Source organism: Fistularia commersonii, chromosome 20, assembly GCF_037954325.1.
Source record: "Fistularia commersonii isolate RoL2024-O1a breed Wild chromosome 20, RoL_Fcom_v1.0, whole genome shotgun sequence".
Taxonomy (NCBI): Eukaryota; Metazoa; Chordata; class Actinopteri; order Syngnathiformes; family Fistulariidae; genus Fistularia; species Fistularia commersonii.
Genome location: NC_141303.1, coordinates 2,361,263 through 2,377,646, shown reverse-complemented (window position 1 = coordinate 2,377,646; position 16,384 = coordinate 2,361,263). Strand labels below are relative to the sequence as shown.

At 40.4% G+C, this 16,384-nt stretch overlaps 1 protein-coding gene across 2 annotated transcripts in view; it reads right to left on the bottom strand.

Moving 5' to 3' along the window:
- plcb1l (phospholipase C beta 1-like) overlaps window positions 1-16,384 on the bottom strand; it is a 189,453-nt gene that overhangs the window by 12,256 nt on the left and 160,813 nt on the right. The window contains exon 33 of one of the 2 annotated variants that reach the window (XM_086166988.1): window positions 16,200-16,224. The exons of the other annotated variant lie outside the window; for it this stretch is intronic. Coding sequence (XP_086023114.1) covers window positions 16,200-16,224 — 25 coding nt within the window. The remainder of the gene's footprint in view (window positions 1-16,199; window positions 16,225-16,384) is intronic. 2 annotated transcript variants of the gene reach the window in all.

The window sequence follows — 16,384 nt, the reverse complement described above, 5'->3', positions numbered from 1 at the left end:
TAAAAAAAAAAAAAAAGGTTTCTACTTCACGGATTTTGCCTATCACGGGTTCTTTTTGGAACGTAACCCCCATGAAAAACAAGGGTATACTGTATTGAAATTATTGTGCGCAAAATAGTGTAAAGTCCAAGCACCTTTATAGTACCAAATTATCATGCTTGTTGCTAAGTTATGGTTGCCAATAGTTAACATCAACACGAATGACCTAAAAGTAAACTCTAATGGTCGGGTTCAATATTGAAGCAGCTCTTGCTGATAAAATTAAATTGAACAACCATAAAATAAAATAAGACCATTATTCATACTGATTGAGGACAAGTCAGCCTCATGGTCGATTTCTCCGCATGTACTGGACAAACGGAGGAATCCAGGAGACGTCTCTCACAATCCAACTGTAATAAATTAACAAAATAATGATACAATAATAAAGAGAAACACGGCTCCATGTTGGAAAGCATTCTCTGTAAGACAGAACCTCGAGCCCACATGTCAAACTCAAGGCCCGCGGGCCAAATGTGGCCCGTCACATCATTTTTTGTGGCCCGCGAGAACGTCTTAAAAGGGTCAGATTGTCTAAAAGCAGAGCTTTTCAATTATTTTCTGTTACGCACCCCAGCAAGAAGGAAACAATTCGCGCACCCACACTCTCCAACGCAACTATAAATCATTTGTCAATAAAATTATTATTAGTACACCTCTGCATAAAATTATATCCTTATTAACATTAAAGAAAACAAAAAGAAAGAAATACAGTTCAACTTACAACAAAGAATAACTTAATCAATATTGGTTTTAGCCTGTAACTATTACCAGTCTGTAATTGCTCTGAGCAATTTTGTACGCTACCTTATATGATGCTAACAGTGCTCTCTGTTTTACTGAGTTAGCATTCACAAGGCGGGATGATTGCTGGCAATATTCGGCACGTTTTCGCGGAAAAAACTCCAGCGTCTTATCGCCGTGATTGGGGTGTAATGTCTTTAAGTGGCGCCTTAATTTATTTGGCTTCATGTTGTCTACCGCCAGCATTTTTAGACACAGTAAACACAGCGGTCTTTCCTTGTCTCTCACAGTGAAGCCAAGCGCCACATACGCTTCGTCATATTTCCTCGTCTTAGCTTTCGGGTGACTTTCTTTTGTCTCATTATCTTCGTCTCTCTCCGCCTTTCTTTACATCCCAGTTAAAAAAAGAAAAAAATTCATGTTGTCTCTTGAGGGTTTGTTTGCTGCACTTTATATCGGTGCAAAAAAACCCTACATCATAGAGCTAACACTCCCTGGTACGGCAAAAAAAAGAGTCCACAAAGCACCCGACTATTTGAGAAGGACTATCTTAAAGTAAGAAGTCAAAGCGTGCATTGACCAAAAACTACATTTCCCACATGCTGATCATGTTACCCGCACAAATGACGGCATCCTGCCGTTAGCGTAGCCACATCAACGATCCCTAAAAGTCCAGAAAGAGAAAAGTTGATGCAGATGGGAAGGCTAATACATGTTTGTGCTTCAAGGAGAAAAAAAGCGGTATGTTTTTTGTGTTATGAGGCGGCGTCGGTTGTCAAAGAGTACAAACTACGCTTTGACACCAAACACGGAGCTAAGTATGCGCTAAAGTTAGCCTTCCAGAAAAACAACAAATAGTGGATGAGAGATGGTGGAGAAAAGATCCACTTGGTGTGTTCAATTAACTTCACCTGAACACTTGAGCAGTGTAGCTGTGAACTGAGACAACCCCGATTTTGTTTATTTTGCGTCTATTACATTTACTACTTTTTATGTGTAGCAATGTATGTATTTGTGTATTTATGCGGACGAACCCGCAAGGCTGTGTGAAGCCATTTGATTTGATAAAATTCTTCATCTGTGCTCACGATTTAAGTTGGTTTTACTTATTCTGTTATTTTGCACCTTTCAATTGTGACCAAATGGTTTTGAACAAAGTTAATAATAACTCGAGTTGGATGATATTTTTCTTTGTTCACCTGGACAGTTTGATCAGTTTGATGGAGGGTTTCCTCACCTGATGGTAAACATATTTTTTTTACATTTCTGAAAATGCATAGGTAAAATTTTGGATTTGAATGAGTAATAAATTAACAGTTATTCAACATTATTTACCTTTATTTAACATTACATTTGGTTACATTTCTACTGTTACTATTAAATGTGGCCCTTTTAGGGCAATCATCACGCTGATGCGACCATCACTGAAAATATAAGACACAGTTGTACAACTCTAATAACATGAGCGTTAAATAATGTTAACACCGTTTCATCGAATCAAACTATGTGATAGCTAATCGCTTACAAAAATGATCTGTCAAAAAAAGTACCTAAATGACGCCACGAGTATGGATGGACTTTCACGGTCCCGGTCGCGATCCGACAGATTCAAAGGGAGGATATTTTTCTCTTTAATACTGATAAAAAGTGTTTATATGGCTGAATATAATGGGTGGAAACTTTACAAAGCTACTTGATGTTCTTTGCCTCGACGGCCTCCATCGACAAGCAAAATAAATCAAAAAACCCAACAGTTTAGCCACCAAAGATTTTAGTTTTCCATAATTTCATAGCGGTTAAACTCAATTGAAATGATCTCGGTGCACATTTATCCGAACGAAACCAAAAATGTGCTGGAATCTGCTGGTTCATCTGTGTTTGAAACACAATTTAGTCCGATTTTTATGAACAACATATTTCAAAAACAGATTGTTTGTGCAGAGTTTTGTCAGTCCAATTCCGATTCAGAGATTCGGAGAAAGGCCTTGGCCTGCGTCGGGAAAGAACGCATTTTGAACGCCGCGAGTTTTATTTTTCCTCCGATTTTGACACGCCGCATCTCGCCGGCTGTGAGCGACTCGCCGTTTCATTTCGAAATCTAGAGTTCAAATCAGTTTGGCATAAAATAAGCAAGAAAGAAACACTTTGGTCCGGCCTATTTCATAGGTCTTTAACTTCAAAAAAAAAAGTTACACAAACGCAAGGACGCGTTCATTAACGGCTCATTACGACTTCATTCGTTTTTCGCAGACAAAACCGCTCCTTAATTGGCCTTGAAAAGAAAATAGAATTACTCCCTCTTTCCTTCCTTCCTTCCTTCCTCCTCCTCCTCCTTTGGCGTTCAGAACTTCAAAACTCTTTAATAACGCTGAAGCTTTCAGCTCTTCCTTTTTTAAGGCTCTCTCGCTATTTTGCCCGTAACTTAAAACTCCATTACCCGCCGCTCGGGTTCGGGGCTACGTCCACGCTTCTCTACTCGGTCGAAAAAAACAAACTCATTTTCTCTGGAAGAGGTTTTTGGCAAAAAAAAAAAAAAAAAAAAAGAAAGAAATAAGAAACAGAAATACCACAATCCCCTTGTTATTTTCTCAGATCATGAATTAATGTCGAACACATTCGCACCTTTTTGGGGTCAATACAAAGAATGTACTGCTGAATTCTATTATCGAGTTTACTCATTTTATTTTTCTAACCAATCCCTGCTCCTCCTGGAATAAACACCAGCTCTCAAATGTTACAGACCTCCAGAACTCCCTGAACTGCGGTGAAATATTCACTGCTTTTTGTCTGACGCGTATAAATATTTATGTCTTAAACACGTCTGTTTGATTTTTTTTTTTTAAGCAAAAGAGGAATTTTCATTTTTTTAAACACTAATTTAACACTATGAATGATTATTTTTTTAATACTAATTTTGCAAACTTAATGTTCAGTTAGAGATCCTCGTGAATATAAATAAACATACAGGAATTAATCAGGGTTAAAGTCAAATGAATTGATAACAAACAACAAGAATAAAAATGTGAACGACAATGTTGTACAAACATGTAAAGGTTTGTAAAAAATCCACACACCAAGAGCGCTCCAAAACTGAAGATAATCTATTTTACAAAAGGGGTAGAATATTTACATTAAACATATTTTGGTCAGCATCGCAGGAAGAGTGTATTTTTGGTTGAAATGTCATACATTTTCCGTAGTCTATGTAAAAATAAATTATCTTTAGTTTTGGAGCACTCTTGGTGCTTCAACCCTTTATTCAGTCGATATTTTAGATCCAGCACTCACTCCTAATAGGGCAGCGGATGTGTGTGTTTTTTCTTTTTTCCTAAAACTCCTTGTACAAACATGTAAACACATAATCACACATTATATTCTGTGCTAATGGGCTCCGTACAATTACAGTCGTGGCTAATTTTGCACTCATTCAGACCATTTCAAAGACCTTGCATGCTCAGAATCAAAATCTGCCAATTCTGAAAGTGTATGTGTGTATTCACAGTCTGTGTGTGTGTGTGTGTGTGTGTGTGTGTGTGTGTGAGTACAACCCTTTGGCTTAACTGTAAATATAAGCACTGCCCAAACAGGCCAATCTGCAGAAACCACCTCCCTGAGATGAGTTGGGGTCACGACCCCGTCTGGATTACAGCCCATTCAAAAAAAAAAAAAAAAAAGGTTTGCATTTGGATTCAGAGGAGTGTGAAAATCTGAGGGAGACTCCTTTTCCTTCATTTACATTCTTTCCACTGAATCCGCCATGGAGATGAGACTGGACTGCAGCGGCTGAGCGACGGAGAAAGAGCAACGGGGGCGGCGGGACAAAGACAGAGCAGAGCCGCCTTCCAGTTTCTTCCTGATTACAACATCGGCCGACGATCGGGGAACTCGCTACGTCTATTTATTTATCTTACAATTTTTCTCCAGCTCCAGGAATGCAAAAAAAAATAAAAATAAATCCCTGCAACCCCTCCCACCCCCCACTGTGTGTGTGTGTCAGATGCGACAACCGGCTGTCTTTAAAAAAAAAAAAAAAAAAAAAAAATGCATTTATAATATGACTTTCTCTAAGGAATTCACGCTTTTGATTCCTTTTGTCTGTTTTGCAGGATTATGCAAAAATAAAATGTAGGGCCAATTGTCACAAAAACTAAGAAGCAAAAGCGGAAGGCATTAAGTGCATGAATAGATCTAATAATGAATATAATTTCCTTTTTTTGACATTCTGGAAGACTATTTTTGACGGGATATCTGGAGGGACGGACCTTGAGCTGCCGCAGGTGTGAAGACGAAGAAAAATGTCGCTCTATCGGTCGTAATTTTCACTCACAACACATTTTTCTTGCACAAATCCAAGCAAAGGAGTTTCCTTTCTCTGAATATAACATGAACAGGAACACACAATTTCATTTTGCTGTCAGGAATCGCTTTAAAAATTGGAAATAAAGGAGGACTTTTTTAAAGTCCCAAGTATTTTCAACATACACCTCATATCAAGATCTTTGCCAGTTTCTCATGTTTCTTTGGGTGTAAAGTTAAAATGTCTATTTGTTGATGCGGTATCTCTCATCCGAATAGTCGAGTATTTACTATCACCATGGCAACAGCACTGCAGCGAAGCCGCCCAGGTGATACAGATCAGCTGCGGAGCTAACGTTTTAACCAGCGATGCGTCGGTCGAAAAACGTGGATTAAGACCGCGGGCTTAAAACGGCAGGAGGGAAGAAACTGGGGTCTCCGTGTGGGACACCTCTGTCACTGACGCAAGTACAACCCAAAAAACAAATTTAGTATTGACGCAGCAGGGAATCTCATCACAATGACGCATCAGGTGTCTCCCAGAGTCTTCTTGGTACTCGGCGGACACAAGCACGTGCCTGAAAACACGTTTTGTGAGTCACCTGATGTCTAGAAATGGCCATGAGATGAGAAACTCTCCCTACAATAAATGAAGGGGTAGCAAATATAATACAACATAATAAAATATATATAAATACATGTATAAAAATAGATTTGAAATACATGTATTAAAACATAAAATGCAAAAAACATATAATTTATCTAAATTATAAAACAAATTAAATATAATAAATTATAAAATATGAATGAAAATATATCTATTTCAACATTAAATACTAAAAATGTAATATAAATATAAATGATGAAAATATATATATAATAAATTATATAATATCAACTAAAATATACTTACATAAACATATTTAATTTATATTTTCATATATATTTGCTACCCATTTATCATTGTAGGGACAGTGTTTCTCATTTCATGGCCATTTCTAAACAGTCATGTGACTTACAAAACATGTATCTATAAATATACAAAATAGATTTTTATAAATATATATAATATAATTATGTAAATGAAAATTAATATATAATTATGATATGAAAATCATTGTCGGGACAGTGTTTCTCATTTCATGGCCATTTCTAAAAAATATCTGTGTGAGTTATGTGACTTACAAAACATGTTTATATAAATATAAAGAATAGATTTATATTAATATAAATAAAAATAAACATATAATTATTATATAAAAATCGCATACATAGGTCCACTTAAGGCTTCAATAATAGTATGAGGAAAGTTTTACTGCCCAACAGTATTTCAGACGACACTGGAGTCGGTATCATATGATATGAAGAGCAATGCATGGCAATACACTGGAATTTCAGTTTTTAATATTTAATCAAGGTTATGCAATAGTCACCGCTGTAGGTGTCCGTCACAGCTGACACCTCGGAATAGTAAGTGTTATTGTTAAGTAATGCACCTTTGCTCCCCAGACAGAGGTTTGCTTTTCATGCTTGTCATGATGCGAAACTAAAATAGTCGTCGTCTTATAAATAGCACGATACTTCTATCAGTTTCAAGATCGACATAAATAACACTTCGCCCCGCGCGGTGCGTTACATCTCTCGGATACTCGAACTCGGCAACGATCCGCTCGAATGGATCACTGACTAAGTGCTGCTTGGGTCATGTGACCAGAAGCTGGAGGCGCAAAACTTCTCAGGGTTGTGAATTCCATCACCGCGGTGGTGAAATCGCGCAAATTGCATGACGGCGACAGGACGGCTGACCAAATCAGGCGAGCTCTTTGCATCGTCGATGACTTGGAATCGTCTCCCGAAGGTGAACGTTGCTTCCTGGTGACCCGGACAAAACCTTCGGCGTTCCGTATTGACGTCCCGCACTTCGATCCGCGGCCGACTGCCGCTCACCCCGATTTCACCTCGCGACCAAACTGGCATGGACACCTTCGGGTTAATTGACCTTTTTTCTTCTCCTAATCGAATCCAACATTGCGCTACTTTTCCAAAACGCCTGTCGGTTTGGACCACGATACCATATATGGGCAGGATGTTGTGGCCATCATAGAAGTGAGAAAAAGCCTTTTTTTTGCATCTGCGCTGCTCACAAAAGACAGCTTGTTTTTCAGACCTTGGCTCTTCATTCATTATTCTCAATATCGGTCCTACGTCCTGAGCTCGTCCTTGATTGCCAGTAAAACAACCTCGCTGGACTTAAGGAAGCCGAACGTCGGAAGGAGCTCTGTGAAATGTTCAGAAACGTGGCGTGGAGTTTAGAAACCGCCACACAACTGTGACCGACGTGGGTCCGGCGGTGACTGTTTCTTGGACTCAACATAGCCCTGGAGAAAATCATTAGCACAAGTGGAGCTACATAATGAATACTCGTGCACTGATCTAAAATAGCAGCTCGCACAATAGAGCAAAAAAGGAGTAACCAAGCGTGCAACGTGTCCACACACATTCACGATGGATTTTACCTCACCGCCTCTGGTTTGTACTCAGTGTTCCCTGTGGGTATAGTGTGTGTGTGTGTGTGTGTGTGTGTGCGTGTCTGCATAGGCGAAAGTGCATTATTGATGCAAACCGCCGGGCAGGGATGATGTAGATCAAAGTGCGTGATGAGGGAACACGGCGGCCACCCCGAAAAACCAACCCGCCGAGAGACGGGAGGGAGGGCGGTCGCTTAATCGCCCCTTTTCTCCCGACGTCAAGGCCTCGGCGTCCCCCTCGAACCCTCCGCCCTCCTTCCCCGTCGCCCCCTCTTTCTTCCCTCCATAACCATCCCCTGGAACTGCGTCATAAGGATTCAGTTCCAAATTAACAGATTGCAGAGAGTCATGAAGGATAGAGGAGTTTGAGAGGTAGAAGAGGAGGTGGGGGTGGGGGGGGTGGGGTTTCCATGACGACCGCACAGGACTCCTGCTCGTCGAGTGTGTGCGTACATAAATGTGTCCTTCCGAGCTGAGCGTTGATTCGAGGCGTGCACAGTGGGGAGACACCGTCATTTTTTTTTTTCATTTAAGTAAGAAAGAAACAGCATGTCCACACATTCACACCAACGCCGACGCACAGTAGCGTGAAACATATTGCTTCGTCACTGTTTCGTACCCTTTTTCGCAGCCAAAGACGGCGTGGAGGGGACGACGTGCACGGAGGAATTACTACACGGCCCGGTAGCACATTAAGTGAGTCCAATCGTAAGAACTTCAAGGAGGCTGAGATGGAATCTTTCCATTTCTACTCAATAAAAGCAAGAGATGGACACATCGGTGGAAGAACAAAAGCCTTAACAGGACCGCGGTTCTGAGTTTAAATTGACACTCTAAAAGCTTTACAAGGCATAAAAGCTAAAAAGCCCCAATGGGTCCAATTTATTTTTTGGGGGGGGGGAAATCTTAAGCACTTGCGGATTTGGCACAAATGGATTCTGGCTCTCCATCCTTGAGAGGTCCAAACATGATTTCAAGCTTCGTGTATTGTTCCGAGAAGATAAAAATACACATTCCACTGACAGATCAAATGCAAGTTCTCACTGCGAGAGTCTGCGGCTAAAGATGACAAGGAACACAAGTCATGTTTTAGCCTCTTGAGAGCCAACAATGTTGCACAGGTGAGAATACAGCAATGCGACGACGACCTACCCGTCCTGGCAGTGACCTGCAGTCAGGGGAGGCAGGAGAGGCCGTGCCTCACTTGTAATATTGGTAAGGAAGAAAAAGTAAAATTAAAAAAAGAATGAAATGGTTATATTTATTAGTGATTTCAACTTTAAAGGTATTTTTCATTTAACTTCACCAGTTTGAGATTGTTCTTTATTCAAAATTGCTTGATTTTCACATTTACTGTTCAAGTACTGGGAAGAGGTGTGGTGAGGCTGCGGACTGTTGAGCCTCAACGTAGATTGCACAATGAGGGCTGACTGAGACCGTATTGCTGTCTCTCTGTATGTCGCTCTTAAAATGTTTAAACACTTTTGCAATATGAACTATGTAGAATTTTTTTTTTTTTTTTGGTCAACCACTGTGTGTGTGTGTTACATGTTTCTTGTGCTGAGCGATCATAAAACGGCTGCAAAGAGCCACGAAGTGAGGCACACAGTTCTCCTGCCTCATGGTAGGGGGCGCTTGTGATTCCACGGATTCTTGACATGCGATTTTAAACGTAACCCGTTCTTCTTCTTGCCACAGCAAATCAACCTTTTCCATCTAACCCTATTCCCTGTATCCTCCTTTCTCACACCAGCTAACTTCATATCCTATCTCTGCATCCATAAATCTTCTCTTTGGTCTCCCTTAGACCTCCTGTCTGGCAGCTCCACCTTCAGCAACCTTCTACCCAGAGGAGTGTTCACGTCCAAACCATCTCAGTCATCACTTTGTCTCGGTCATACATGTCCTGCACCCCTGTGACACATTCTTCTTTTCCTTTGGGCCTTTCCCCTCAGAGGTCACCCCAGCAAATCAACTTTTTCCATCAAACCCTATTCTCTGTATCCTCTCTCATACATACTACCATGATATCCTCTCTCACTACGTCCATGAATCTTGTATTTAGTCTTCTTCCAGACCTCCTGCCTGGCATCTTCACCTTCAGCAACCTTCTACCCAGAGGAGTGTTCATGTCCAAACCATCTCAGTCATCCATTCGTCTCGGTCATACATGTCCTGCACCCCTGTGACACATTGTTTTCCTTTGGGCCTTTCCCCGCAGGGGTCACCCCAGCAAATCAACCTTTTCCATCTAACCCTATTCCCTGTATCCTCCTCTCTCACACCAACTAACTTCATATCCTATCTCTGCATCCATAAATCTTCTCTTCGGTCTTCCTTAGACCTCCAGCCTGGCAGCTCCAATTCCGGCATCCGTCTACCAACATGACCCGCTGCCAATCAAATGGTGAATAAGCTACTCTGTAGGGTTCTTGTGTTTGTAAATTTGATTGTGATGAAGTCAATGTCTCACCAGCCACTGCATCCTGGGATTCCAAACTGTACGGCCGCAACATCCCAAGCATGACGACTAAGCTGGAGGGGGTTCTCAACTGCCCTGTTGGCTGGATGTGCATCACCGGCAACACGATTGTTGATCATTTCCATATCCGTATCTTTGCGGCTAATTTCATCAATAACGTACCGCGTCACAGAATGCTTGTAATTCTGTGCAGGTTTCACGATGCCGGTCCAAGGGAACAGACGGGCCCTTCCCAGGACCACCTTCGCTCTCTGCACGGATGGTTTCCGAGTGCCAATTTGATTAGATTATTAGCAGGATACTGACACCTGTGTCTTCATGCTGCGAGTGGTGATGTCTCTTTTTTTTTCACTCCCTTCACGGTTAACTAGATTCTAATACCAAGTTTCTCGACCGTGCATTTTTACCACTAAAACGTGCAGGTTCTGGTCAATAATTCTCGAATTGGAAAGGGTTTTTTTTTTTTTTTGATTTCTTCACTCTTTGATTTTAAGCCGCTGTTCATACAGCGGTCCCTTAAGGTCCGAATTTAATTTGTTCCCTAAAGTGGGATCCTATGTTGATATTTTTTCATATCTTAAATGAATTTTCCCCATTTAAAATAACACAAAACAAATGAATTTGTTCCACCTCCTCCAAACTTCACAAAATAAGGATATTAATATGGGGCAACCCTGAAAAAGAAGGATATTAATAATGTAAGAGACAATAATGATGGTTATTGTGAACTTGCTTTCTTAGGCCCCGTGATGATAATTAAAAAATACACAAATAAGCAGAAAGATATAAAATGATGCCATAAAAGAGATAGTAGCAAGACACAAGATACGCAAACTGCGCGAACTACCTGAACGAAATGGCCGAGAGACGCTGGAAGCTGCGAGGTGATCTTTAAGCTGAAAGCAGCGAGCGACGCAAATTCATAAGGTGCGGTGGCGTCATGAAACGTATCCGAGTTGTGGAGCTAGCTTAGCGCGAATTTTGATTTTCTCGCTCTCCTTTTAGTGTCGTGAATTTTTTTCGCGCGGTTCAAGGACACAAATTTGCTGGAGTTGCGCTTCGTATCTGAAAACTCTTCTTCTTCTTCTTTCGGCTTTTCCCTTCAGGTGTCACCACAGCGAGTCAACTTTCTCCATCTAACCCTATTCTCTGTATCCTCCTCTCTCACACCAACTACCTTCATATTTTCTCTCACTATGTCCATAAACCTTCTCTTTGGTCTTCCTCCAGACCTCTTGCCTGGCAGCTCCAACTCCAGCATCCGTCTACCAATATATTCACTATCCCTCCTCTGTCCATGACCCAACCATCTCAGTCTGGCTTCTCTGACCTTCTCTCCAAAACATCTAACATGTGCTGTTCCTCCGATAGACTCATTCCTGATCCTCTCCATCCTGGTCACTCCCAAAAAGAACCTCAACATCTTCATCTCTGCAACCTCTAGTTCTGCCTGCTGTCTTTTGCTCATTGTAACAGTTTCCAGTCCAAACATCATCGCTGGTCTCACCACTGTCTTGTACATCTTTCCTTTTATTCTGGCTGAAAGTCTTCTATCTCTTCGTACCCCTGACGCTTTTCTCCACCCATTCCAACCTGCTTGGACCCGTCTCTTCACCTCTTTTCCGCACTCTCCGTTGCTCTGGACTGTTGACCCTAAGTACCTAAAATCCTCCAGCTTCTTGATCTCCACCCCCTGTAGCCTCACCGTTCCACCCGAGTTCATCTCGTTCACACACATATATTCTGTCTTGCTGTGACTAACTTTCATTCCTCTCCTTTCCAGAGCATACCTCCACCTCTCTAGATTTTCCTCTACCTGTTGTCTGCTCTCACTATAGATCACAACATCATCCGCAAACATCATGATCCATGGGGATTCCTGTCTAACCTCATCTGTCGGCCTATCTATCTGAAAACAAATCATATATAAAGTGACCACAGTCCGTTAGTGTCTGCTCGCAGAGAAAACTGGGTCAAAACTGCATGAGAGAAAGCACGTTGTATCTTCCTCTTCTTCCCGATTCATAATGACCGACACAAACACACATCGGCCGGACGCCGGGACGCGGAACGACTTGCAGGTTAACCTTGACCCGGTTATTCGTCCATTACGTCCCATTGAGAGACACACATCCTGTTTTGGAGTTCAGATCTCTTCTTCCATCTGTTTTGATGATTAAAACCAGAACTAGATACTGCGCAACTCATATCAGGTCAATCCATCTCTAAGGTCAGCATGTGTGCACCCTAATTTCCGAATGATAAGATGCTACTTTTTTCACACGCTTTGAACTTATGAACTGAATTTAAACTGAATTTATGGATTTTTTGGCTTCACGCCGCCAAGACATTTCGCCTCGTCACATCGGACCAACGAGATGACCGTAAAATTCTTGTTCAAGTCCTGCACTGAAGAATTACATTTTCTTTTTCTTTTTATTTATTTTTTTTTAATAAAATTTAAAAAATGACTACTTTAATGGTTTTAGTGCGCAGGAGAAAGACCTGCACTGTTTGGGGAAAAAAAAAGCATCTCCAATGCGTATTTGTGGATGTTACTGCTATTAAAAGTAATTTTAATTTAAAGCAAAAAAAAAAAAAAAAAAAAAATCTATGTAAATACCTCATATCACAATATGGACACCTGTGGCTTATAGACAAGTATGGCCTATATACAGGACTGTCTCAGAAAATTATTGTGATAAAGTTCTTTATCTTCTGTAATGCAATTACAAAAACAAAAATGTCATACATTCTGGATTCAATAAAAATCAACTGAAATATTGCAAGCCTTTTATTATTTTAATATTGCTGATTATGGCTCACATCTTAAGAAAACTCAAGAATCCCGTCTCAAAATATTACAATATCATGAAAAAGTAATTTTTGTTTTTTTAATTGCATTACAGAAGATAAAGAACTTTATCAACATGTTTTTCTGAGACAGTCCTGTCTGTACACATATTATTTTATTTTATTCTACATTTATTTTTATTATCCGGCTTCTATTCAGGTCCAGAAAACTAGATGCCTTTTTAAACATTTTCCATGACAAACAATATCTCCCCACGAAGTCAAAACATAATTTGCAGGGAATCTACTTCCGCTGAATGGGCTGCATTCATGCAGAACCTTTTATTACCGGAGTCAAGCTCTTTACAATGCTTTATATTCATAACACACACTCGCAGCGACCTCGTACAGCGGGAGTGTGGGTGCCGCCGTGCACGGCCCACCGGACGCTTGTTAGCTGCAGCTCCGGGTTCCACGTCTGGCGGAGGGAAACTTCCACGTGCTGTTAGGAAGCCGAGGCTCCGAGCAGATCACCACGATGTAAATGACTTGCGTTCTCCAAATAAACGGCGAGCGGCGTTTGACCAGAAGAAACAAGGGATGGACTTCTCCGATATAAGATGCGAGGGAAACTAAATGTGTGATTTATGTTTCGGCCCTCATAGACGCCATCAAAATCACGAATATAAATCCAGGTGCCGCCGATCTGAACGATCTATTTCTTTGGATTTATAACCCGAAGCGCCTCACAGCGGCGTTCATGGGCGAGTTACTCCGGTTCTGTTCTTTTCGAATACGCTGAGGGCGACGCCCTTTCCTGTTATTTTTTTTTCCTCATTTTTTTTCTCACTCGTAGGAAAAATCTATCCGTCTTTTCTATCTGGAAACTTTGAATTTAAATTAAAAAAAAGTGACTTCTATCTGCTTACCAGCCTTCTGGACCTGTATTTATACAGATAACGCGATGGAAATGAATCTATTATTGATGGTTGTGGCCGTGGACCTCTTAATGGACACCACAACAATGTCAGTTAAGCAGATATTGAGGGGTTTTATTAATAGTTTTATTATAAGTTTTTGTTTTTCATTATTTTATTTTTGGTAATCCCGCTACTGGAAAGCAGTCAAAGAAAAATTAAATCTGTTGTTCTGAGTACTTTCCATTTTAAATCACAACAAACAGATGGCATAAGCCTTAATAAACAGAGTTGCACAGGAAAATGCGGAGAGGACAATTAGGAGATTTAGTTCCAGATAATTCTTATTTTCTTCTATTTATATCATTTTTTTTTTATTATGATTGCTTTATTTATTCTTAATTTACCCAGGGTTTTTTTTTTTTTAAACAAATTGCTTACTTCATTTGTGAATTAACACCATTTCCTATCCGGAGATTCAGCCCTAGATTATCCTTATTTTATTCTAATAATATCATCTTTTTAGGTTATTATTTATTAATTATTCTTCAATTCTCCAGAATTTTTTTTTTTTTAAACAAATTGCATCCTCCGACGGAGAATTAACACCTTTTCCACCTTTAGGAGGTTTTTTTTTTTAGTTGTTTTTTTTTTTCTTCAAATATAGCATGCATTAAAAGAAAGTTTAGAGCCATCTAGGGGCTGAACGCGGTCAGGACTATTTCAGTTTAAAGAGGCGTTCAGGAACAGGATACGACTCAAATGAAAAGTCACCGTCTGTCTATTTGAAGCTTAATACAAGATGTGGGCATTTTACGGCCTGTTTTGCTTATTTTATCCGGCCCGCCAAACTATTTTCTTTGAATATTTTCAATCCATATTTAATTTGGAAATTCCTTATTATTTTCCTTTTGTTTGGATGAGTACATACAACATAATGTTGGTGCATTTCTATATTTTCCAGTTGAAATAAAATACCAAAAAATTGGAATATCTAAATTGTAATTTTCATTTTGTCAAATTTACATATCTTGTTGGCGCGCTTTAAAATTAATTAAAAAATGTGTCCCACCGGCCAAAATAATTGCCCATCCCTGCTTTATACAGTTTATAATAAGTAAGCTCATCACGTATATGTCTCTGGATATAACGCGTGTATTAATTGAAGTATTTTTAACAAGAACGCAGATGCGTTGCCCCGTTAGAATTTACTGGAATTTGAGTTCTCGAGATCATTTCACTTTAAGGGCCACTAAAATTCCCCCCCGTTATAATTAAAACTAATCAGAGGCGTCCATAACTGTGAAAAACACCCACCGCGACGTCTGTGACACCCCGTAGCTCCCGGTGATGACAGCCTGTCGCCTTAATCCTTTATTAAGATATTCGAGGGCATCGAGAACAATGTCAGGTTCGTAAAGTCCGCATAGTTAGGATGCAGCATTTTTAGATAAAGAAAGACAGCAAAGCTACCTTTGGAATTTTAGCGTTATGACGTTATGACTCCGTTATCCTCCGTCAGCGGAGGAATTGAATTTCCCCTGAGCCGGATATTGATTTCAAGTAGATGATTGTGACAGCAGGTTAGCCGATGGATAATCATCCGCAATTTTGTGGGAAACGATTGATTGCTAATATAATTATAGCCCTTCAGTAATCAGCAGGCCAGAAACAGCGCGATCTCCATCTTAACAATCTGGGAAAACATGCTTCATTCGACCCCAACACCTCGGTTTCACACAGCCGGCTCTTAAATCTCCGCATGTCACGACAAATTATACTTTAACAGATCGCACAACACAGTTTCTGATGCAGATTTTGCGGTGAACAAATAAAAATCAGCTTTCTCTCTTTGCCTTCAACCTACATTTTCAGGCTGTTGGAATAAGTGTATATCTTCTATTTTTCACACAAGTACAGACAAGTTTAGAGAGAAATATTAAGATAAGGGATCAAATTAACTGCCATTTCGAAGCTATTACAGTGCAATATGATAAACTCAATCACGCCGATGAAATCCGATACGCCTGTGAATGGAAGTGCACTTTGGAGATTATCGCAATCTTACGCTGGAATCGAAAGTAGTAGCGGGAGATGCAAGAAAAAGAAAGAAAAGGCTCCCGATAGGATTGAATCTGCACCGCTGTGACGGCTGAGACGCTGCGGTTTGGATGCGCTTCGGTTTAACATCAAATCTCAGACGGCCGGGTTTATCATTGTCATTGCGCGAAGCTGAAGTCGAATATTTTGCGATGCCAGGCAGGTCTCAGCCGTATCAGAGATGCTCTGCACATCCACTTGTTGCCAGTCGGCAGCACAGGTGCAAAAAAGCTTGCATATTAATATCGTCACACTGATGCTGGATTAATATTGAACACCGGGATGCAGAGATGATCTTACCATGCTCTCCGGCCGCACATTCGTCCTACAATGACAGTCACAGTCGTGAAAAACAATCCAGGCGTGCGACTCGAAACATGCTTTAAAATAAATGCAAAATATATGCAAAATATATGGTAGCGTGCCTTTAGCTGAACGCTTAACTGCAGAAGATCAAATTACGACAATATAAAGGCGATTATAGA